This window comes from Fimicolochytrium jonesii (assembly GCF_025526975.1).
Source record: "Fimicolochytrium jonesii strain JEL569 chromosome Unknown EV422scaffold_36, whole genome shotgun sequence".
Classification (NCBI taxonomy): domain Eukaryota; kingdom Fungi; phylum Chytridiomycota; class Chytridiomycetes; order Spizellomycetales; family Powellomycetaceae; genus Fimicolochytrium; species Fimicolochytrium jonesii.
Genome location: NW_026515703.1, coordinates 13,633 through 36,159, shown reverse-complemented (window position 1 = coordinate 36,159; position 22,527 = coordinate 13,633). Strand labels below are relative to the sequence as shown.

The window sequence follows — 22,527 nt, the reverse complement described above, 5'->3', positions numbered from 1 at the left end:
GAGTTGGACAGGCGCACCTGCAGGCGCACTGGCTAATCCCGCACACGGGTGGAACACACACCAACTACATACAAGAACAGTACATACATACATACATACATACATACAATACAGTACGGTCGTCATCTGCCACCCCCCCCAGTCCATGTTAGCCAACGCTGTGCTGCGACCAGCTCTCAGGACTTCTCTCCTGCGTTCCCGTCTCATCACTGCTACTCCGTGTCCACTCCAGTATCAACGCACAATGTCGTCCATCCAGACTATCCAGACTCCCAACGCTCCTGCTGCCATCGGGCCTTACTCCCAGGCCGTCGTCGCAAACGGCTTCCTTTACACTGCCGGACAGCTTGGTTTTGGTGAGGAGGCGAGATATTAGCCTGCAATTCAAATCCTCTTCTAAAGCATAGAACTCCTGTAGACCCCAAGAAGATGGACTTTGTAGCAGGAGGTATCAAAGAACAAACGGAGCAGGCTTTGAAGAACTTGAAGGCCATTTTGGAGGCCGCTGGCACCTCTGTAGACAAGGTGGTTAAGACAACCATTTTCCTTAAGGTATGTCGCTCATCGCCAAGAGGGCCAGGGGATGTATGAATTTCTGCAACTTCTCTCCCAATTCCCATAGGACATGAACGATTTCAATGCGATGAACAAAGAGTACACAAAGGCGTTCGGATCTGCTAGGCCTGCTCGCTCGGCTGTGCAAGGTGCTGTGCTATGGATCTTTGGTTACATTTTGTGAAAGTCGTGGACTAACCGGGCTTAACGGGAACAGCTGCCCGTTTACCTCGCGACGCTTTGGTAGAGATTGAGGCAGTCGCTCTTGTCTAAGGGTACATCTGTTTGGCGCCTTTTTTCGGTCCGACAGAATCTTGGGTTACGGACGTAAAACCTATTCACAGCGGCGTAGTAGAATAGGGCAAGATGGAGCTTGTGCTTGAACATGGACATATATATCACCACGACCAGGACCCCCCGTCTGCATAACAAATGCTTGGAAAACTATGGTGTACATGCATTGCACATAGAAGCCGTGAAAACTCGCTAAACAAGCACTTGTGTCCTGTCCCATATGACATTCGTCGGATGATTGTTGATCCACCGCAGAAGGAGCCACGCAATGATACCGAACACGCCGCGGAGCAAATTCAGGATCTTCCACCGGTATAGATCCTCCATAATCGATGGATTGGACTGGAATGCAGCCAATGAGGAGAACCTGGGAATGAGTGAGAAACCGTGCTGCGACTATATCGTCATCGTTAAGCGTGACCGGGCGCGCATATGAACATACCATTCGGGATCTCCGTATGGTCCGGCACCGGCGGTACTTTGCGACTCGTGGATCCGATCGTCCAGCGGGGTGATCAATACCGTTGCGAGCCATGTTATGAATGTCACTGAGAAACGCACGGAACCCGTGAGCCCAAAACTTTTTGAGGGAACCGTCGAACAATCCTCCAACTGGACGCGTTTTGCAGACTCACCAATGACAAGAAAAAATGCCACCCACGCCCAGCTCAACCTCTTCGACCACCATCGTTCCCTCCCCTCGCCCGTCTCATTCATCCCACGAGGTGCCCCATAGAACACATTCACCGCGTCCAGAAACATCGCCGTCGCAAACACGTTGAAAATCACATTCGCTACTTTCGCGTGTGGCGAGTAGAACGCCAAAAACCGGAAGGCGGGCTCATGGGGCAGGTCGCTTGCTGTTATTGTCGTCGGTTGTAAGTCGAGAGAGGAGATGGTTGGGAGGAGCAGCAGGGAAAGGAGGCAGAGACCGCAGTAGATCCCGGCGAGGAGATGTGTTAGATGGTTCGTTTCGCGTTGCAGAGTCTGTTGATGAGAATGGGGAGTCAGTTCCGGCGCGAAAGGGGGCTCACGAGGCGCTTTACGGGTAGATCGTACATCTGCTAAGCGCATCAACATCGCATCTTTGGCTTTCTGCCCGTAGTAACCCATCTCAAGCTCGTTGTTGAGGTGGTTCGAGCGTCGGGGATTCCGACTAAAGCCCGGGCGGAACCTGCCGTCCTCTATCACAACATTGTCAGAAACACGATGCAAGAAGTACTCTTAAGAAATGTGCACGCACGCACGCAAAGCAAACCTTGAACATAATACGCCGTCACGTCGTCTGGCGTTACAACCGGCAGTTCCTCATTTGCTTGCAGATCTCCGCGCTCAGCCTCATGCTCGGTCCTTTTGGCCAGACGCTGCAGCTCACTGGTTGATAAGATCACGTACTGGTCTGGTAGGGAGGTGATATTTAGAAATACTCATGGCAGTGAAATGGATGACCCGCCAATCGCATACCTGACGTTGGCGATTTGATCTTTATGTACTTCTCTTTCTCCGGTTGACGGTCCGTTGACCTTCCTATATAGCCGCTTAGCACCCGTACCTGGCGATTTGAACATCGCAAAACTAGACGTTACTACTAAGGCTAAAAGTCAGGCTGCGACCACGCCTCTGGCAGTACATCTCGCATCAGAGGTCCACACCTACCCTTGCTTACTCATCTTCCCACTCGACCCCGCCTTCCTCAGCTTCCCCACAGACCCGCTCCTCTCCATCCTGCCACCTCTCCCGTCATCAACATCCTCCCCCCGCTCCCTCCGTAATTTCTCCCTCGACTTGCTGTGCCCACGCGTCCGCCCCAAGTCCGCCCTCGCCTCGTCCTCATTATCAATAGTCACATTCCGATCGAGCGTCGCCGTGGAAGAGGCCTTTCCATGTTTCGATCTGCCCCTCTCCCGACTTGTATATCCAGGTTCCGTGTCAGGTTCGTTTCGCATCGATGTTTGTCCCTGTCGCTCCACATCCCGCTGATGATCAAGGTCCGCGTCGCGATCTCTATGTGTTCTTTTTTTGCGGGTCCCACTCTTTGGTCGTTCGGTCAAGTCTCTTGCCTCCTCGTCCTCCATGTCCAGCGAGGGTTTGCGGGTTTTCTTGTGGCGAGGGGGTTCAGATCTTTTGGACCCTTCTACGTCTTCATTTATGCGGGATCTGCTTTTTGATCTAGATGATGTTGGGTCCATGATTGAGGTTTTTTATGGTGATGCAAAGTGCCCATCCGCCTGCGTGCACATGCAGTCCCGACTTATAGCAAGAAATCTGAATCTGAAAGTCCATACCGAGACGCATTGAGAGTAGGGGTCTTTTGACAGTATGGCGTTTTCGTGAGTTTGGGTTATGTGATTTGATTGGTCAGCGAAGGCTGTGACTTGATTGGCCCGTCTAAGGAGCGCGTTGTGGGCATGGCATCAGGGAGGTTCCTATATGATCTGGCGTCGTCTGGCGAGATCCGTGACCAAATCATGCCTGCCCGCTGCCCAGGCCGCTTGGCTCAGTTCGAGAACCGTTACAAACGCTCGCAGCGAGGCGATGATGTTTTTTACCACCTGAGTTGGCGGAGGCGAAATATCCCCTTTCAGCCCTTCAGAGACTTCCCAACAACCCCCAAGCGCAACGCCTACTAACTCATCGAGGAAGGCACCCCCACGACCAACTCTAGATCTACGCGCTCAACGGCACCTACTGCACACCGAACTCGTCGACCGACAGCAGCTTACGGTGCCCCTTGAGCGACGACGAGCGGGTCAGTCAGGTGTCGACGCAGCACCCTGGTTTTTTGCAGCACCCAACCAAACGTTTACTCAGCGAAAATGGGCCCCCGCCCTTCATCCGCAGTCCTTTTTAGGACCACTGCGGCTGCGGCCCCGAGGGGCTATTGTACCGCTCATGTAACTGTGAGGGATGGTAGTAGAGGAGTTGTGAAGATGGCCGGGATGGGATACATGGTAAGTTTTTGGGGGCTTCTTGGCAGTACCGCCCTGGCGTGAAGAACCATGGAATGACTAAACAACAACGTCTTGCATATCCGTTTCTCCAGCGGACGATGGCAACAACAGCATCCTCCAACGAAGCACCCGCACCCTCAAAAGCAGCACCAGCACCAGCAAAAGCGTCTCGCGATCGATTTTCCGCCAAACTAGAGGGCGGACCCAACTTTAGCGATTTCCTCACCTCGTCGCCAAACACCATCTCTGCCGAGGAGGCGCTGGAGCTCAGTGAGCCCGTCGTGTCGATCGAGGAGACGATCGCGAAGGCTGAGGCCGCCGCCGCCGCCGCCGCCGATGGTATGACACCATCAACCACATCACCACCAAAGGAAAAACCCCTAACAGGCGCCGCCCTCCGCCGCAAAACCCACGTCCGCCTCCCCTCCTGGCTCAAAACATCCATCCCCATCGGCGAAGACTTCTCCCGGATCAAAAAAGACCTCCGCGGCCTGCAACTCCATACCGTCTGTGAGGAAGCCAAATGCCCCAACATCGGTGAATGCTGGGGTGGCGGGTCCGATAACCCTGACAAAACGGCGACGGCGACGATCATGCTTATGGGCGATGAGTGTACCCGCGGGTGCCGATTCTGCTCGGTAAAGACCAACCGCGCCCCCAAACCCCTCGATGCGAATGAGCCAGAACATACCGCGGAGGCGATCTCACGGTGGGGCCTGGATTATGTCGTGCTTACGTCCGTCGACCGCGACGACCTCCCCGACGGCGGCTCCCACCATTTCGCACAAACAGTCCAACTGATCAAACAAAAAGCCCCCCATATACTGGTCGAATGCCTCACGGGCGATTTCGCGGGAAACCTCACCGCCGTCGAAGCGGTCGCGAGATCGGGCTTGGACGTGTACGCGCACAACGTCGAGACGGTCGAGAACCTCACCAAATACGTCCGCGATCGACGCGCGACGTTCAGGCAGAGTCTGGCGGTGCTTCAACACGCCAAACGGGTCAGACCGGACCTGATCACAAAGACGAGTATGATGCTGGGCCTCGGGGAGACGGAGGAGGAGGTGCTGCAGGCTATGGCGGGTACGTCCCCCTCATCCCGCCTCTACTCGTACTCACTCACTCACTAGCACCTCTATCATGATTATTATATTCCCCAGCCCTCCGCGAAAACCACGTAGACGTCCTAACCCTCGGCCAATACATGCGCCCGACAAAGAAGCACATGAAAGTGCACGAATACATCCACCCGTCGCGGTTCGACCACTTTGCCGACCGCGCCCGCCAAATGGGGTTCCTGTACGTGGCCGCTGGCCCGCTGGTCAGGAGCTCGTACAGGGCCGGCGAGTTTTACGTCAAGAATGTCCTCAAGGGACGACGCAGCGCGGAGGTGAGGGATGAGCTGCGGTTGAGTGCGGAGGCGTGAGCGGGGGTGGAAGGCACCTTTTCCTTCTTTTGTTTTTTTTGTTGTCTTTGTCGACAAACAATGGCATCCAGACGTATTCGCATCATCGCATCTTTTAGACAACCCCATATATTCCCCCCGAAGCTCCACTGCTACATCAATCATAACAACTTCATGTATCTCCTGCTATCTGTTCGTTGAGATATCGGGTCGGCCCCGCCCCAAAACATCTGTGCTACATGCATGCGTAAAAGGGATAGACAGTCTATATATCACACATAAGTTATGGACTACACGGTGGTCTAGTCTACCCCCCTCCCAGAGGGAGGGGGCGGGAGGCTTGTTGCGGGTACAGGAGGGGCAGCCGGCGTCGGTGCATGTCGAAGAATCCCTCACGACGTCCAGAGAGCCCTAGTCCATCCCCGGCCCGGTTTGCAGGTGATGTCCGCTCCAGGATGATCCCTGGAACGCCCGTCACATCAACCACTCAACAGGTAGCCCAAACGGAGCCGTGAACAAACCCCTGCCTCCCGAATCCTATCCTCTCCCCACCTACGGTAACCCCACACAAGCAACCGCCCCTAACTGCCTCGTACACTCCTCCCTATCCACATCATGCGCATCCTCCACCTCCCCCCACCGATCAATCTGATGCAACAACTCCAACCTCGCAGCCCTTGCCGCCTCATCCACGTCCACGCGTCCCTTGACCAACGCCAACGCCACCACAAAACTCTTGGAAAACAACACAGCCTTCTCAAACGCCGCGAGCTCAATGTCGTCGAACTCGCTGATTATGTTCCGGAGGGTGCGTATTGTTTCCGGGGATTGTTTGATCGAGAGGATCGAGGTTGTGGTGTTTAGGTGTAGGTTGTAGGTGTGTTCGAGCCAGGTGTGGAGGGGTTTCCAGTGGGTGGATTGGAGGGCGACGAAGGAGTCGGGGTAGTCTTGGAAATAGCTGTTCGGGGGGGTGCGAGGTCAACCCAGGTTCCGTTGGAGGGCAGAGGTGCGATGAGAGACTTACCATGTAGCATCGGTATCAGCATACTTGAGCAGATTCTCAATAACGCCCTCCCTAATCGCTTTATCCGAGAACGAGTCCAGCGCTCTCACTACGATCGACGTCTGGCAAAATTCGAAAATCTCAATAATCGGCCCCACATCCCACCCACATTCTCCAACACTCTGAACTCCCATACCAAAGGCAAAGAATACGACTTCAGCAACCTCTCCTGCCCCTCCCACTCCCCCGCAATCAACAACGCCAACGTACGGCGTTTGGCGGGGACGGCGATCGGGTGTCCGTCGGGGGTCTTCATGCGGCGGCCGTCGAGGGTTATTTGGAAGGTGTCTAACCAAAAACATCAAAAAAAATGGTTATGGATACCACCCTCCCGTAGCCCGACAAAAACAGAGATTAGAGTAAGACGCACCACCAACCCTCTCCATAGAAACCGTCTTCCAAAACCGCGTCATCCCCTTCGTCTTACTCGCATACTTTGCGCTCACGTCCTCGGCCTTCTCTGCATACTTCTCTCCTGCCTGCTCCCGCGCCCGTATTGTGGTAGCAAACGCCTGTGAAAGATGCATATCAGTTGACATTGCCTTCCGTTTGACGTGCTATGTGATCTCTCCCACGATATAGCTTACCCGTCGGCATAGTGGCGCGGTCGCAGGTGTCACGACGGTTCTTGCGAACGCCGTTCGGCCGTGCCTACCGGCAGCGGTGGCGAGGGATAATAAGTGCTTGGGCGGCATGCTGTTGTGTTGATGGGAAGTTACAGGGAGGTGTCTGAGTTTCCCGGAAATCTTCAAATCTGGCTGTCTGGGGAAACGACATTTAAATATGCAGGTCACGTGCACAGATCTGCTTTATTGGCGTACAGCCCGGCCCTTATGCCCATGACATCTTTGGCGAGCGCGGTTTTCAAAGCTTCAACGTTTCGAGGCCACCGGTGCTCTATTTTGGTATTGTACTGTACAACCGGCTTCGGACTCGTTCTCAAAGCTCCAACGTCTATTGTACGAAACTTATGAATGATAGTTCCCCTATTCCGAATGAGCCAGCTCAGGCAGCCTGGCTTCCAAGACCGCAACCCTATCGCCCGTTTCTTCATTCCGATACTGATCAACAACCTCCACAGTGGCCTCATGCAGCCGGTCACTCAGTGCCGCCTCCAAAACACCCGCTACGCGATGAAGTGGGAAATCTCCTTCCGGACAATGATGCGTGTCTTCCGGTGACCCGGCTCGATCAGTGACCACGACGCTCTTCTTCGCAGCACCCTCCTCATTGATATCCACAGCAATCTCCTCCATGTCCCCATTCCAACCATTCACCGCCCCGTCATGATCATCCCCCTGCCGCTCCTGCATCACCAGCGTCCTCACACCCCTCATCGACCGCGTGAACGCCATCCATCCCCCATGCCCCGTGTCCCTCCACGATCTGTACGTCTGCGTTCGCGTGATGCCGAAATGGAAGAGGGAGACTGTGCCGCCGTGGACGATGATGGAGGAAAGGACGCAGGCCGCTACGATGGGGAAGATTGGGTCTGCGGGGAGCTCGAGGTAGGTGATGCAGAGCATGGCGTAGAAGAGGGCGGAGGCTCCCATTGGACCGAACCACTGTTTTCGATTGGGATATAATGCTTAGTGTCAATGATAAGGATGAAGCAAGATAAAGCTGGATGACTTACACCGCAGAAAAATGCTTCTTTCCTTGTTTTCAAAGCGGGAACCCACCGCCTTAGCAACATGATGACCGGAAGCCGCCGGAAGAGCAGAATGAACAGACATGCAAGGATTATTCGCCATGCCGAGAGGCTGGGAACGGTGCCGAATGACGACCAGGGAAACATCGCGCCCTGGGAAAGTTCAGATTCAGGATCATATGCTTCGTGAAAAACTGTCATAAGGACTGAGCTGCCTAAGGCAACTTACAAAGAGGATAAAGTACGCAAGGTCGAGTAGCATATCGATGATTTCCTGCAGGTGGGAGTGCTGAATCTGCTTGTTGAACCACATGTCCTGCAGCGAGCCATGGGGTTCAGTGAAGCGCTCGTAGCTAGGCTCTGAGAATTGAGGTCCAGTCTTACCCAAGTGAACATGGTCCCCGCCACAAAACTAGCCAAGATATCATCCGCACCCATCAAGCTCATAACACCGGTTACAGAGATCGCCAGCGCAATCGAGTAACTCAGCAACGGGGCTTTATCAATCCACCCTTTGTGCTCGGCGTGCTTGAGGGCTTTTCTTGATGCAATTCCAAAGAGCATCCCGACGACGATGGACAGCATGATTTGGTAGAGTACTACTTTGCCGAGCCACAAGCCGATCGCCTCGCCCTTGTTGTCGAAGCGTTGGAGATAGATGACCAACATGAGGAAGGGTAAACCTAGACCGTCATTTGCGGCTGATTCGGCCGTAAGAATGTCGCGGACGTAGACAGGGATATGCTGCTCGGCGAATCTGCCTTCCAGGATGGAGCCTGCGAGGATGGGGTCCGTTGGCGTGATACAAGCGGCAATGATGAAAGCCGTCCACTGAAAAGTGCGCTGTTAGCCAAACGCTTTTTGATGCCTCCACACGTACAATCAAGCCACTTACCCCATCGAGCCCAAGAATCAACCAAAGCCCAGCGGCACTAATAACCCACATCCCAATCATTCCCACTCCGAGCAAAACTGCCAGGCTCCTCCATTCCCTCATCACGTAGCTTCCCGGCAATGAGACTCCTGCGGCCGTGCATTGAATGCATAGAATGATTCTCGACAACTCCAACAGCACCCAGTAGATGTTTTGGTCAAAGGCTTGGTAAGGGTCAAAGATCCCGAGTAACCGCGGTCCAAAGATCACTCCAAGAATGGACGCTATCAGCGCGTTCGATAGAAAGAGGCGGTTTTTGATGACGAGGGAGAACAGAGACAGAAAACAGATTGACACTCCTGGAATTGGAAAGTAAAGTTGATCAACCCGAGTTCTCTATCAAGGCCGCATAAGGCAATGAGACTCGCGGCGTCTTTCACTTACCTAGAAAGAGGTACAACCCATGCATCGTCTTCAAACCGGGAGAGGACGGGATTAACTCATCCCAGTGACCGTAAGATGTTTCAGCCATGGTTGTGAAGATCGAGTCCTCGATAGGGTTAAAGTAGAGGTGCGAAGCGCTGATATTCCTGTGAGGTCTTCAACGACGGAACTGCCGTTGTTTTCACAGAGGACCACCAACGACGACCACACCCAATCTGACCGGCCGTGCGTGGGCACGGTTTGGCAAATGTCAGTAAACGCTGAGGGCTGCGGAGAATGCAGCGTGGGTGGCGGCGCCTTGAATAGGAGCGACGATGACGTTGAGAGCGAGGGCTGGCATTGAATAGCCTCTCTCTAACTGCTATTCTGAATGCTGAACGATGGGGCTTCGGAGAAACAACAGCCAGCAGAGAATCGAGTCGATCTCGGGAGGGGGCGAAAAGGGGCTTGCGGTGGGCGAATTCAGCATCTCCGTCGATGACGCTCGCCCCAGATAAGGTTTGGAAGTTTGACGGCTGCGTCACGTGCATTCAAACGATTAAATCGCAACTATCGACCTGGCTTTAGAAGGTGCGATCGTGAGAATGTCTACGGGTCCGATTGCCTCCCGGATACGTACATACATATGCAACCCTTAAAGGCTTTCAAGGAGAGCATCGATACCGTTTTCGTTGAGCGGCCGGAGCCCCATTTCCCCGCTTCAAGTACCATGATATGATTACGAATGGACGATTTCCTGGTACAAAAGCGCCTTCCCGGACCAAATGCCCAAAGTCTGCAAAGGCCCGCAGCTCTACCCCCATCCGAAAGCAACTTCCAGAGCATCGTAGCATAGATTCGCTCCCCGAGCTCGTAGACTGATTTGGCGACGAAGATTTGCTCACCGAGCTTGCCATCCTGTGGGTATGGAGGCATTGACCACATTGGTTTCCTGTCGGTACGTCTCCACTCAAATTTCATCTCGTTCCTCTGCGGACACATGTTGTAGGGTACAATCCCACTCCTGCCGCCATGCGCGGAACCGGTTGCACTGCAGAAAAAACCTCAGGCAGTCTAGAAGCGACTCATGATCTTCTATGACGGCGTCAAGCTCGCATCTCGGATATATCGGTGATGCCGCGGTTCCATTATCGTTTCCCTTTTAATAATAGTGGAGATACGTTGGGAATGCCTTATGAGTGGTGTTCGGCCTATTTTGCCATAAATACACATGGAAGAATCCAAACGCAACTTCCATTGATGTGTAAATTTGCTTGCTTTACTGATTGTGCTTGCGAGTGTTTGATACATCATTCACCCAAGCCTCTACAAATTCATGTTGGAAGTCGAAGGCGACGAATACAACACCTCCACACTACCTCCACCTGCCGCAGCCTTCAACTCCCCAGCAACCAACTGACTCGTCGCTAAACTCAAACTCCTTTTTCTCGCATCCGCCATCTCCAGCGGCTTTTGCTGCGACATCTTCCTCCCGCCTCCTTTACCACCCTCCTCATCCTCCTCGATATCTGCCAGAAAGTTGCGAATGTCCACGTCCACGTTGCGTCCCTGCACTTTTGCATACACATCATGTTCGCGCGGGTCGCCTACCATCCTCACTTCGACAGCAGGTTGGGCGCCCAAAAGCCCCATATGCGCCACCGTCTCCTGCAACACCACAGTCGCTTCTTTCACCATCGGCATCGTCAAATAAACACACGCGATCCCGCCGGTAAAGAAGCACGGCAACAACAGCGATTTCTCATGCATGATGTTGTACGAGACCTGCCCCATCAGCCCCCCAAAGAAATACGACGCAAGTAACGGTACGTGGACTTTGAGGCGCCAGAGTTCGGCGGTCGTGTCGGCGCGGCAGGCTTGCCCGAGGATGTTGCCGATGTCGGTAAGGATGCCCGTCATGTGGGTGGTGCGGACCACGGCGCCCGAATAACTCGTCGCGAGCGCGTTCTGCAGCCCGCATCCGAAGGCCGCAAACCACTCCCCGACCAAAAGCTCGCGGCGGAGAAAGACGAAACTCCCGAACAAGCAAGCCGACTCCACCATCAAACTGTACCCATAACTCCTCCCCAGCCGGAACTTGTTATCCCCGACCATGAACCCGGCAATGAACGAGCCGAACATGTACGAGAAGACGATGGAGGTGACGAGGGCGAGGGTGGTGAGGTCCCAGTTGTACAGCGCGATGGCGGTTTTGGAGACGTTGCCTGTGTGGTGAGAGACGGTGACGGAGAAGACGCCGGCGAGGGTGACGACGTTGATGAAGCCGGCGTTGAGGGCGAGGACAGAGCCGCCGATTACGATAGAGTAGAATTCGCGGGAGGCGAAGTTGTTCATTTTGGCGGTGAGGGGTGGGTGGTGAAATGGAATGTGATGTGTGTAGGGGAGGTTGCTCGTAGGATGTGGTTCCTTGACTATCCTTGTTGGAAAACTCCGCCTGTGAAAGCCACGTTCGACAGCGCGTGTTCCGAGCGTTCAAGCTGTTCGGCTCCCCACAGCCAAGATGGGATAAGAATTTCGCGAAGCTGTGACCTCCACTTGCTCAACGCTGGCTCATCACGCCGGGCAGTACGCACACTGAGGTTGACAAGTTGGCCCATCGCATGTGCGCGAGTCTGTCGTTGGTGTCATATCTACGCCTGCTATAAATAGAATTGAAGGCACGTCGGTCTTTTCACACGAACCTTACACGTCGCAAGATCCCCGGAGCACCTCTAAGTTATTTCGCGCTGAAGGAGTTGGTTATGGTCAAGAACCGCTACAAACGTTCGGAGCGAGGCGATAATTTTACTATGGCCTCGAGTTGGCGGAGGCAGGTACGCCCACCCATCCTTACTTCCCCCTTTTGCTCCACCTCACATTCGAAACATCCCACTTCACCCCCTCCCCCAACCCCAGCGCACCGCTTCTCAACAATCCGGAACGCAATAACGCCATATTGAGTTTGTATTTGTCATAAGCCAAGATCAAGTTCCAACAAAACCGAAAAATGCCACAGCACTGAACGAAGGGGGCTCACAATGCCCTGCTGCCCCTCCCACCTCCTCAATCAACGTGTATCTGCCACTCTATGCCAACGTCCCGATGTTGGGCAGCCCCATAAACTTTCGCTTCGAGAAGCACATCCACCATTTGCTCGGACGGTCGCCGTCGTACACTTTTGGTAACAGACGAGTGACGGTTTCTTGGCGGAGTTGGCTTAGGTATTGTTTCAGATTGTCTACGGAATCCACACGTGAATAAGGTAAGTTTCGATGTCAAAAAGGAATGTAGTTCGACAAACATACCAATATCAGCACGACTCCCGGGCTTCTCATACATAGCATTTAGCGGAAACTGGGGCTCGCCCGGCACCGCAAAGTTCTGCAATGCATGGGTGAGGAGGGTACGCTGGCCCTCGGTGGCGGACGGGTTCTTTTGCAGCTTGCCGAGACATTCCTGGATGAACAGGAGGAGGTAGATGAGGACGCGGTCGCCGTTGCCTTTGATCTCGAAGTTGCGGAAGAAGCAGTTGGCGCGGAATAGAGCGATGGCTTCGTCGACGATGTCGTCGGCTTGTGGGTCGGCTGTGGGTGAGGAAGTGAGTTGGGGAGTGTGGGCTTTCGGCATGGAACCTGATGGACGTGTGACATTACCAGCAGGAGGAGCGGGCCCGCGAATCTTTGTTTTGATGGGCAAAAGCGCAATGTTCCCTATTTGGCGGTATTGCGTGTTGTCGTTGAAGGAGGAGTGGTAGGCCTACATACGGGAGAACCATGTGATCAGACATAATGGGCGGTGGTAGTCGAAGTGACTCGGGCATGGTGCTGGCTTCCTCCACTCTGCACCAGTTGTAGCATCCAATTCGGCCTGCTTGTACCCACTCACCGGCATGGTTGCGATTCTTCAGTGACGATGGTGATGACGTTGTGATATTGAAGCGACAAGTGGTTTGTCCTATAATCGAGGAAGCCGTCACGATGTTGAGTATATACTCCACTTTAAAGCTTCAGACGGACACGGTCTAATCCAACGGAATAGCCGAAGGGATCCCCTTCCCAGCTCAACGCCCGAAGCCCCAGTTCCCAGCGCCAAGGTGGGAATTTGACGATGGGCGTGACGATTGCCGCCCGCGGTACAACCTTCAGGCGTACGTGACGGCTCTAGAAGAGGAATTATGCGCCGGATGACTTGGCTTACCTGTACGAAAGGTGCCTCTATCTTCACAAGTTGCAGGGGGTGTGTGCGGGGTGTGTTTGCGGCCAAGGAGAATGCTCTCGGCAGGAGCTGCTCTTCGAGAATCGAAAGACGCGAGGGCCGTCCGGTTTTGTCATTCCGCAACCTCCCTGATTCCCAGAAGTCACTCTGAGAACACACAACAATGGACGACGTCTGGGCAACCTCCGACGACGACGAAGCATACGCTCCCGACACAGCTGCCTACGACCGCTCCATTGCCGACAGGGACTGGAACAGGCTGCAGGATCACCACGGTGTCGTATGTATTCCACACCCCGCCCGCAGTCCCTCGTATCATTCCGTATGTAAACTCCTCTTTTTTTTTGGTTGCAGGCGGGATATAGGGAAGGTATCGCAGAGGGCAAGGAGGCTTCGCTGCAGCCCGGTTTTGATGCTGGGTATAGCGAGGCGGCGAGGATTGGATTGCTGATTGGCCGGTTGAGGGGTGTTACCAGGTTCGTCTCGACTTTCAAGTACCGGTCTTTCCTGTTTAATCGTCCCCAACACAATGAACTCATACATTCATCACTCCCCAACAGCACCCTTCTCCAACTTCACAAACTCGGCAAACTTCCCGCTACATCTGAACACCAATCATTCGCAACAGACCTCGAAACGCTCTACAGGGATTTGCAGACGCTGACGACTGAGACGCTCCTCCCGCTTGCGTATTATAGGGCTACTGATACGTTCCCGGCAGCAAAGCATACGAAGAGTGGGGGCTGTGGGAAGGGTGAGGGGTGTTGCCGTGGGGGAGATGAAAGCCGGAGTGGGGAGAAATGTGGGGGTGGGGATGGTGCGGACGCGGAGGCGGACGCAGCGATGATACCGAGGAACGTGTTGGAGGGGTTTAGGAAGCGGGTGGTTGAGATTCTGGGGTTGCTTGGGTGGGAGGCAGCCTCGGTGGGTCTGGAGTAGACGGGATGGTGGTGCACGAAATGAGTGTGCGATTCCGTGCGCCTCGCATTTGAGAACAGATGGAGACCCATGCCGCCGCTTGCGCCTACGACCTCTGTAGTGTTTCGCGACACCCGACCGACCACGCGGACGGCGGTGCGCTGTATGTGCCGTCACCCACTCCCCTGCACTCCCATGTCCCAAAGCAAAAATGCGATCAGCCATGGATTCGAATGTCATTCACAGGCATGACGGCGCTTACAAACGACGCAGATCAAATCGACCCTTCAGACCGCTGCAAGTAGAGTTGCAATGACTCTGCAACTTTGGGACGTGGACGCAGAACGACAATGGGTTTGGACGAAGGAGTTGTTCAGAGGTAGATATACATAGCCGTCTGATGTAGTCATAACGAATGGAAGGCATTTGGTATCAGAATTGAAAGGGTGCACATCCCGACTGTCGGCATCAGAATAGAAGGGGTACGCATACCCATCTTGCTGAATGCTTTCTTACTATTCAATGGAGACGATAAGAGTATTCGCAAAACACGCCGATACATCCTCAGATCAGCCCTTCAACCTATCCCTACTTGACCCCTCCAACTCTCTCCAAAAACCTCCCCCGTCCCTCCTCCAACCTCGCCTCCACCTCCCTCCCCACCGCCGCAAGCATCTCCGCCACAACCTCCACCGCCACATTCTTAACACTCTCATTATCAAGCACCCCAAACGGCTTCTCCCTCGCCTTCCTCTCCTCCTCCCCCAACACCGCTTCAGCAGCTATCCGCTCGCGCTCGCGCTCGCGTTGCGCCTGTTCCGCCTTTTGCACATCAGGCATCATGTGCACGCGATGGATTGCCTTCACACAAGCGTATCATGTATTCCCACCCTCCTATGGTGAAAAATAAAAAAGGACGGGCACTGACCCCCCTACGCTCATTTTTCTATCTACTCTACACCTACGGTGCATACGCTACGCCATATGTTCAACTCCAACTCCCTTTACCCGTCAAAGCCCAATCCACGAACTCCTCCCGTCCACATTATGCACACTTGATGCCGCAACAGGCACCTCCCCCTCCTCGGCCACAGGCACAACACACCACTCATACCACACCTTCCTCGCATCCCCACACCTCCAAAAACACACCTCCACCTCCCCTCCCTTCCTCAAATACACCGGTTCCTTGATCGGGAAGAAGATGGGGAACCAGCTGAACATGCCTGGGGAGTGTGTGGCTGGGTGAATACTGATCATCACGTCTTTGTAGAGGGTGGCTTCAAAGTAGCCCGCAACGCCGTGCATCAACGAATCGGAAGATACCCTAAACCTTTGCGTTGAATATCGGTTATTGTGCGCGTTGAACGCCGGTGAGCCGAGGTCGAGCTTGAGGTTACGGTTCGGGTGTGTGAACGTCCACACCGGTTTAGGCGAGGCGAGCTCGTTGATGGCGCGGAACTTGACGACGTAGGGCGTTTCCATATGCTCAGTATCCTTGAAGGACGCAACCTCGTTGAAGAGTTTCGTGGAGGAGATCGGGGCGATGAAGGCGGTGTAATCGGAGGGGATGGAGATACCGTCTGGTTTGAGGAAGCGTTGTGCGCCGTCGAGGCATTCGGGGGAGAGTTCGTTGTCGCCGAAGGAACCCAACAACTCCGAAATGAGGATATCGGTTTGTTCGGGGGCGGTCCAGTAGCGCATGTCGCAGTGGACGACTTCGACCAAGTCGCCCCATTCAGTTTGCTTACGGGCGCGGAGGGTGACGATTGCATTGGGGTTCTTTTCGACCGCGTAGACTTTGACGCGCCGTTTGGCGTTTTCGGCGGCTTGCAAGGCGCGTTGGACTAGGGGGCCGCGGCCGGCGCCGACTACCATCACTACGGTCACGGTGTCGGAGCCCTCGGGCACGCGGTCGAGGAGGGCACGGTAGGTGGCTCGCTCGTACTCTTGGTACTTGATGGGGTCTTTTTCAAACACTTCGTAGGTGGCAGACTCCAGGTTGTCCATCAATGGTTGAAGGGGGGATTGTAGGTAGTCGTGGTATCCGGTGGCGAATTGATCTACGATGTCCTGCTCGGGGCGCGTTCGGTGGAGGTGGCTGAGGTATTGTTGGTATGCGGCGGGACCTCCCGTGTGAGCTTGCGAACCTTCGTTGTCTGCGCTCACAATGAATTGCACGTTTTGCTATATGACAAAATGAAGGTAGGGGTCAGAAACATGTGATTTGTTGGCGCAAGGTGGCTCGCATGCCTCAAGCATCCCTGCGCCTCGCTTTGCTCGTCGCAGTCCGAGCCAACCTTGCTTCGCTCACGATACATACCTCCATCAGACTGTGCAAAAATGATTGATGCGCCTTGCTGAGCACGGGAAACCCTTTCTTATTCGCCAAAAACGCCGTTGTGGGCAACATGACAACCCTCACAGGCTCAGCAACCCACTGCTTCATCGTATCCGCATCCGGCATATGCGCGCCAATCTGCAGTACCACCAACAGCTTCGGACTATGCTGGCAAAATGTCCTCAACATATTCCACTGTCCCCACGCCCTCCTCCCATCACCTTCAACGGTGATCTTGACCCATATCTGCGTGTACGTGACCATTCCCAGCGCCCTGTTCACCACTCGTGCAAAGTTCGCGTTGCTCGAGTTCTGTGTTTCCGGGTAGGTGAACAGGACAGCCGACAAACCGAGGTGGGCGGCCCATTGAATCTGCTGCCTGATCAACTGCTCGCATTTCTGTCGTACGACGGCATCGGGTGAGTCCAACGGCTCGCAGGGTGAGATTCCGCCGACGAGGTTTCCGGCAAACGCAGGGTCGGTGAGTTGGAGGTCTGCTGGTTGGAAGGCGTTGGGGACAGTTGTAGTTGTTGTGTCGGTGAGGAAGCGGTCTTGCACGCCCGCGCGCAGGAGGTTGATGAGGCCGAAGGAGAAACCGCAGGCGTTTGAGACATCGGTGACTAGGGCGGGGTCTGTTGCTGACCGCAGCTCCAAGCCGACTGTGGCCTTGTCTGTGCCTTCGTTGAACATTGATTGCTTTGAGGTCGGTCTCTGTCTGAGGAACCAGAGGAACCTGGAGGGCTGGCGAAAGGTGGGAGAAAGGGGAGAAAAACGCAGAGAGGGGAAAAGCGCGTGCGTTTTAATTCGTGCCAGACCACGTGGCAAAGAGGAAACTTATATTCCGCGCTTTGGGAACAGCGCCCATCACAGCCCACATCCCCATAGGCGTCGCTTTCGAGGAACACAACTCAATTGAAACGAGTATGCTCCAGCAAAATACGCCGCTACACTATCTGCACGTAACTGCATAATCTACACTGCAAAAACCATGCTATGGGCTACAGCTCCTCAACAAGCTTTCCTGGCGCTGGCCGCTTCCTTAGCATGTCAACTGCCTGCCTCTCCCCACTCAACGTTCGGCTTTCCTCACTCTCCTTGTTGCTCTCCAACATCACCACGGCACGCACCACGTCGAGAAGCTTATCCATGTCACCGTCGTCGCTTAAGAAGGAGAGGTAGAAGTACGTCTTCTTCTGTGACGCAAACAGCTTTTGACGCAGGGCGCGTGGAACTGTCGCTGCACCTTCTTCATGTTTTCCAGCTGCGGAATGCGCTTTGCCAAATAGATCATGGATGTCGGAGAAGACGGAAAGTAGATGGTCGGATGATGTGAAGAGCGTTGCAGTGTCGTTTAGTAGCATTTCGAAACTTTTCGAGCCTCCGCCGTATGTTCGATTCTGCACAAGTATCGGTAGTCAGCCTCAATCGCTCCTTTGACTGCATGCTACTACAACAATACGTTCTAACCTGTAACAGCTTCATCTTTAGCGACACCAATGCCTCCTCCACACCAGGGTATGCAAACGCCTGATTGGAAGAGAGCGTGCGCGACAAGTCCCACAGGATCCGGGCGCCCTCGATGGGATCTTCTGACCAATCCCCATTAAGATAACGACACATGAAAGCGTATGCTCCTCTGTCAGATCGGCACGGTGTTAGCTGGAACCGTGCGGGTATGAATAGTGCGGCAAATCCCCACTCACATGATTTCTACCACGTTGAAAATCAGGTCATCCGCCGGCTTCGCCGACTTCAATTGACTCATTTTCTTGATTCTTGGTATTATCTTCGGTACGGGGGATGTTTCTTCCACGCGGCACGGCTCACTATTGGCGCTCTCCTCCATATCCTGCACCAACGGTGTGCGGTTCTGTTCCGCCTCCCACCACGGCTCCCAGAGACTCAGATACGATCGCACTGCGTCTGAACCTTCCCGCAAAGACGCTTCGAATTCCGCGCGTTCCGCTGGTGTGAGGGCGTCGAGAATAGCGTCTGGTGACGCCATATCTAACGGATCAACATCCCAGTAAGTTATGACTTTTCGATTTGAATTGTAAGCCAAACTGACCAACCAAGATCGATGTCCTGCAAGCGGTCGGCCAACTCGGGAGTAGGGTCCTCATCATCTAAAGGAAAGAGAGTATGAGCGATTCACAGCGATGCACAGGTGACGTTACTGGGACCACTCTGGCCACCTACCTGAGTCCGGTTGGATCCCCACCTCTCCACTCTCTTCAAAGCGTCTCAGCATCTGAACCATCTTCCTTCGTTCATCATCGGATGCCCTCTTCCCTTGCAGCTCGTTGTTTATGTTGTCCTTGTAGAACAGTTCTGTGCAGACGGAATGTTTCTAGCGAAAGCTTTGGGTATTGGATATTTGTATCGGTGGCAAGAATTAAAGCACAAGCTCTGGGAGGGAGGTGGCGATCCTTACCTCGGATTTGTAGCAGGCTACAGAGCAGTATTGGAGATTACATCGTGGACAGGTGTAAGGGGCGAACTGGCGTTGACATCTGGAGTTTGAGTGGAGCACTGGTGAGCAAGAGCGTCATCCCAAACCCGGCAGGGCGGACAATAGCATTACATTACATTTTACATATTTTCGTTTCCTGCTGGGATGGCTCCTCCTCTGAAGCTGGCCTCAGTCGTATGGAGTCGAGTGTTCCTGACATCTGTCCGACGTCTAGACGTAGCCGATTCGCTAATGACCATCATCTCCACAACACTGTTTGGAGACGTTTTGGGAGACCCGACAGAGCCCGATGGCGCGGTGACTGCGCTTTCTTGGAACGCTCTGCGCGCTTAATTAAGCTGCCGTCAATTCCAATGTCCCGTCAATCCAGTAAGCGGGGCAGAGTCCGGAGAGTAGTGGTGGTACCTACTACGTACAGTATATGTATGGGGAAGGTGGGCACGCTCGGGGGGCAGAGGTTGTCCTCTGGATGGATAACCAGCTTCCATACTTTGTGAAAATGGGTTTGCGGTGTGACCGGAGATCGAAAAATTGAACTTGAATTGGGTTCGCACCCGTCACTTGCGTGTGAAAGAAAGTCGGGAATGCGGCTTAAACACCGTACAACAATCCATCTGTCCATATGTCTGTTTCTGATATAAACATATTTATGGCATGATTCAGTACTTTCGCCATGGTATCTATATATGCAGCCGTCGCCCGAGGGACGCCGGAGGTCAAAGAGAAAATGCCAAGATGGATCGATCGCATGCTATCCCGCTCACCTCGACACCGTCGCCCTCGCACCCTTCCCGCCCACCGCCGCCGCCGCCGCGGCACTACCACCCCCACTCCCATTCCTCTCCGCCTCCGCCTGCGCCATCATCCGCTTCCGATACGTCTTCACATGCTCATGCCCAGCCTCCGTAACAACCACCATCCTTCCTTTCTCGCTCCTCCACAGCACAAAGCCATTCGGCTCCGCATAGCCCATGATATCCTTAAACTCTCTCAAATCCGCGAAATCGGTATATAGATGCCCTGCCGAGATTCGGAGCCGGTTCAACTCCAGTTCCCATAGCCGGATCTGGTCGACCACGGTTTGGGGCAGGATCGGCGATGCTTTCTTCATCTCGGGGTGTGCATGAGTTGTGAGGTAGGTGATGATCTGGTCGGCGGTGATCCCCTTCGTGAGGGCGGACCGGATGGCGTCGCGGGTGATGAGGCCCGTGACCATATTCTGGAACCTGGCCTGCAGGGATACAAACAGGGAGAGGATGGCAATCTGCAGTGGGGAGTCGGTGTATGCATACATGCGGTAATTGGTCTCGATGATGATATACCCCTGCTGTTGTTGGATCTCGGCGGTCGGGCGTGCGGTGAGCATCGTGCCGGAGGTGAGGGCGGTAGCCATACGGGTCGGATAGAAGCGTCGCGAATTTTTGCGTTGGTAGAAGAGTCCGAAATATTTGAGGTCCTTCAGGACGTGCTGTTGGGTGTCTGTGAGTGCTTCCGAGGAATAAGCCTGCCCCAGTTCGAGGGAGCCGACTTGGAAGAGGAAGTTGAGCACTTGGACGATCTGCATGTTGAGCTGCTTTTCGGCCAGGTCGAGGTATTGGAGGAGGAGCGACCAGACTTGCACGTTCACGTCGAGGAGGAGGAACTGGAACCCTTTGCTCGTGATCGTCAGCCGCGTGTCGCCGTCCATTCCGCTTCCCCCGTCGGAAAGCTCCTGCAGCCCGGACTCTGTCAGCAGTTTGACAACCGCTTTGGGTTTGCGCTCTGAGGGCGTGCCGACGAGGTAGTGCAGCACGGTCTCCCAAGCCTGCGCGGCATGGTTATCCAAAAACGCAATATCTACCTCCTGCGAGCCATCATCCATCGGCTCCCCGAAACTCATATGGTCACCTCCGCCCACCAGCGCATTATGCAACCCCTCCTGGAAAGTCCTGTTCATCTCCAGATGGTCCGGCTGCGCCTTGCAGGTCGCGCAGATATGCAGCTTGGAGAGTTTCTCGAGCCCTTCTTTGAGGGTCCGTTTCTGGTCGAGGAATACCCACACTGCAATCTCGGATTTGGCGACGGGGCCGCGGGTGTAGAGCAGCCGCATGACGACGTGCTTTGCTATTGGAGGGACGAGGCGGAGGATTGCGAGACATGTTGCGGGTTGTTTGTAGAGATCGTTGAGAGTTTTTTCATGCAGTTTTTCGAGGTACTCGTGGATGCTGCTCTGAACAGAGACGTTGGTTGGCGGGGAGACGGTGGTTTGGGTGATCGGAGACAAATAGTGCACTCACAGTCACCCCCCCTTCTGCTGGCATATTGCCTCTATGCTCAAATATGGGATCTTCGTGCGCGTCGCTGTTTCTGAACGTACAGGTGCTAGCGCTTTACCGGAGGCGTCCAGTGGGAGCTTCGACAGGTGGTCAGGACCGCGTTGGCGGGGGGCTAGGGGGGCTAGGGGAGCCGGCGGAAGTCCTGTATGTGCGTTGTGTGGAAATGCGAGCAGGTTGATGTCGCAATGGCGGTTTGCGAGAGTCTGCTGAGTCTGCGAGGGTCGCGTCTCCAGGCTTCTCCGGAGCATAGGGCGGGCGAGCACGCTCTTGATGAACATCATCTGCTCTTGCTCTACCTCGAAACGCATAGGCACAAGCATGTCAAGCCGGGGTCTATCAAGGTAAGAGATATCTCTCATTCCGAATATCCCGCTACTGCACCTTTGCTATTGACGACCCTTGTTTCCCGCAGCTCTGCGTGCCAGCCAAAGAAGTAGCGTACGAAGACCTGCGGGCAGCATTCTTTGCGCACGGGAAAACGCCTCGATCTCACGTACGAAGACGGTGCACGGGAACGCCTTCGCCTTTGGTCAAAGTCAGGTCCTTGCTGCAACTGCATCTCGGGAAGGATGGTAGAATGCCCCCCATCACCCATCATGGAGTTACCTGGGCTTGAAGCATCCCACGACGACCCCAAAGCACCAAAAGAGACAGCAGGGCGTACCAAACCGATGGAGCTCAACCATGGGCAGTCGTCATGACGCCCGATGGGTTCGTATGTGAGGTGGGTGATGAGGCTTCGATGGATAACCTACAAGGTCACGGATGAGTTTTGAAGATGACGGCGGATGATGCCTTGAATTTGTATCCGAGGGGATCTGTTCAGACGCTGCGTGATTTGTAGGATAAGGTACTGCATGGAGTGGATGGCGGGGAGGAGTACTAGGCCCTGGAGGATTGACGAACGAGCAAGATGGGCGTTTGATGGCGGGTGTCGAAACGGCGCCTCCGCCGCACAATGAGCTGGGTTAGCGGGGCCGTTTTCCATTGTACCACGTAGTGTGGGATATATTTTGCAAGATGTTTTCAAATCGTTACTCTTCAAA

The 22,527-nt window shown here is 54.4% G+C and overlaps 12 protein-coding genes across 12 annotated transcripts; 3 read left to right on the top strand and 9 right to left on the bottom strand.

Moving 5' to 3' along the window:
* Positions 1 to 2: 2 nt before the first annotated feature.
* On the top strand, positions 3 to 1,071 carry EV422DRAFT_283357 (endoribonuclease L-PSP). The gene is made up of 5 exons (XM_053065980.1): positions 3 to 356; positions 419 to 552; positions 623 to 704; positions 773 to 830; positions 900 to 1,071. Exons 1-4 carry the CDS (start codon positions 146 to 148, stop codon positions 826 to 828), a joined length of 483 nt encoding a protein of 160 aa, XP_052921432.1. The 5' UTR covers positions 3 to 145; the 3' UTR covers positions 829 to 830; positions 900 to 1,071.
* On the bottom strand, positions 890 to 3,119 carry EV422DRAFT_545263 (uncharacterized protein). The gene is made up of 7 exons (XM_053071451.1): positions 2,509 to 3,119; positions 2,314 to 2,378; positions 2,108 to 2,248; positions 1,909 to 2,033; positions 1,485 to 1,836; positions 1,292 to 1,397; positions 890 to 1,216 (listed from the first exon to the last, which is right to left on the bottom strand). Exons 1-7 carry the CDS (start codon positions 3,036 to 3,038, stop codon positions 1,042 to 1,044), a joined length of 1,494 nt encoding a protein of 497 aa, XP_052921431.1. The 5' UTR covers positions 3,039 to 3,119; the 3' UTR covers positions 890 to 1,041.
* Positions 3,120 to 3,779: 660 nt separating this feature from the next.
* EV422DRAFT_571643 (lipoic acid synthetase precursor) lies at positions 3,780 to 5,229 on the top strand (the record flags this gene model as incomplete). Its single annotated transcript, XM_053073018.1, has 3 exons — positions 3,780 to 3,800; positions 3,893 to 4,886; positions 4,964 to 5,229. The coding sequence occupies 3 exons, from the start codon at positions 3,780 to 3,782 to the stop codon at positions 5,227 to 5,229; spliced, it is 1,281 nt and encodes a 426-aa protein (XP_052921430.1).
* A 337-nt stretch (positions 5,230 to 5,566) lies between these two features.
* On the bottom strand, positions 5,567 to 6,992 carry EV422DRAFT_283297 (ATP12-domain-containing protein). The gene is made up of 5 exons (XM_053065979.1): positions 6,859 to 6,992; positions 6,642 to 6,783; positions 6,408 to 6,559; positions 6,233 to 6,333; positions 5,567 to 6,166 (listed from the first exon to the last, which is right to left on the bottom strand). Exons 1-5 carry the CDS (start codon positions 6,964 to 6,966, stop codon positions 5,761 to 5,763), a joined length of 909 nt encoding a protein of 302 aa, XP_052921429.1. The 5' UTR covers positions 6,967 to 6,992; the 3' UTR covers positions 5,567 to 5,760.
* Positions 6,993 to 7,075: 83 nt separating this feature from the next.
* Positions 7,076 to 9,692, bottom strand: EV422DRAFT_545255 (Sodium/hydrogen exchanger family-domain-containing protein). Its single transcript, XM_053071450.1, has 6 exons — positions 9,241 to 9,692; positions 8,818 to 9,155; positions 8,307 to 8,753; positions 8,152 to 8,238; positions 7,908 to 8,075; positions 7,076 to 7,836 (listed from the first exon to the last, which is right to left on the bottom strand). The coding sequence occupies exons 1-6, from the start codon at positions 9,326 to 9,328 to the stop codon at positions 7,258 to 7,260; spliced, it is 1,707 nt and encodes a 568-aa protein (XP_052921428.1). The 5' UTR covers positions 9,329 to 9,692; the 3' UTR covers positions 7,076 to 7,257.
* A 497-nt stretch (positions 9,693 to 10,189) lies between these two features.
* On the bottom strand, positions 10,190 to 11,574 carry EV422DRAFT_551654 (uncharacterized protein; the record flags this gene model as incomplete). Its single annotated transcript, XM_053071849.1, has 2 exons — positions 10,190 to 10,209; positions 10,605 to 11,574. 2 exons carry the CDS (start codon positions 11,572 to 11,574, stop codon positions 10,190 to 10,192), a joined length of 990 nt encoding a protein of 329 aa, XP_052921427.1.
* A 351-nt stretch (positions 11,575 to 11,925) lies between these two features.
* Positions 11,926 to 13,537, bottom strand: EV422DRAFT_545250 (actin-related protein 2/3 complex subunit 3). The gene is made up of 5 exons (XM_053071449.1): positions 13,105 to 13,537; positions 12,873 to 12,975; positions 12,525 to 12,803; positions 12,136 to 12,457; positions 11,926 to 12,049 (listed from the first exon to the last, which is right to left on the bottom strand). The coding sequence occupies exons 1-4, from the start codon at positions 13,108 to 13,110 to the stop codon at positions 12,306 to 12,308; spliced, it is 540 nt and encodes a 179-aa protein (XP_052921426.1). The 5' UTR covers positions 13,111 to 13,537; the 3' UTR covers positions 11,926 to 12,049; positions 12,136 to 12,305.
* On the top strand, positions 13,099 to 14,615 carry EV422DRAFT_283157 (uncharacterized protein). The gene is made up of 4 exons (XM_053065978.1): positions 13,099 to 13,366; positions 13,428 to 13,714; positions 13,789 to 13,910; positions 13,995 to 14,615. The coding sequence occupies exons 2-4, from the start codon at positions 13,598 to 13,600 to the stop codon at positions 14,371 to 14,373; spliced, it is 618 nt and encodes a 205-aa protein (XP_052921425.1). The 5' UTR covers positions 13,099 to 13,366; positions 13,428 to 13,597; the 3' UTR covers positions 14,374 to 14,615.
* A 425-nt stretch (positions 14,616 to 15,040) lies between these two features.
* Positions 15,041 to 17,433, bottom strand: EV422DRAFT_591488 (PRMT5 arginine-N-methyltransferase-domain-containing protein). Its single transcript, XM_053073537.1, has 2 exons — positions 16,676 to 17,433; positions 15,041 to 16,539 (listed from the first exon to the last, which is right to left on the bottom strand). The coding sequence occupies exons 1-2, from the start codon at positions 17,381 to 17,383 to the stop codon at positions 15,364 to 15,366; spliced, it is 1,884 nt and encodes a 627-aa protein (XP_052921424.1). The 5' UTR covers positions 17,384 to 17,433; the 3' UTR covers positions 15,041 to 15,363.
* Positions 17,434 to 17,485: 52 nt separating this feature from the next.
* On the bottom strand, positions 17,486 to 19,523 carry EV422DRAFT_545243 (uncharacterized protein). Its single transcript, XM_053071448.1, has 7 exons — positions 19,283 to 19,523; positions 19,128 to 19,206; positions 18,893 to 19,043; positions 18,766 to 18,819; positions 18,397 to 18,700; positions 18,161 to 18,329; positions 17,486 to 18,090 (listed from the first exon to the last, which is right to left on the bottom strand). Exons 1-7 carry the CDS (start codon positions 19,363 to 19,365, stop codon positions 17,692 to 17,694), a joined length of 1,239 nt encoding a protein of 412 aa, XP_052921423.1. The 5' UTR covers positions 19,366 to 19,523; the 3' UTR covers positions 17,486 to 17,691.
* EV422DRAFT_545239 (transcription factor Tfb2-domain-containing protein) lies at positions 19,524 to 21,470 on the bottom strand. The gene has a single exon (XM_053071447.1). The coding sequence runs from the start codon at positions 21,253 to 21,255 to the stop codon at positions 19,927 to 19,929; it is 1,329 nt and encodes a 442-aa protein (XP_052921422.1). The 5' UTR covers positions 21,256 to 21,470; the 3' UTR covers positions 19,524 to 19,926.
* EV422DRAFT_282930 (uncharacterized protein) lies at positions 21,414 to 22,426 on the bottom strand. The gene is made up of 3 exons (XM_053065974.1): positions 22,088 to 22,426; positions 21,863 to 22,005; positions 21,414 to 21,777 (listed from the first exon to the last, which is right to left on the bottom strand). The coding sequence occupies exons 1-3, from the start codon at positions 22,165 to 22,167 to the stop codon at positions 21,572 to 21,574; spliced, it is 429 nt and encodes a 142-aa protein (XP_052921421.1). The 5' UTR covers positions 22,168 to 22,426; the 3' UTR covers positions 21,414 to 21,571.
* Between the last annotated feature and the right edge of the window lie 101 nt (positions 22,427 to 22,527).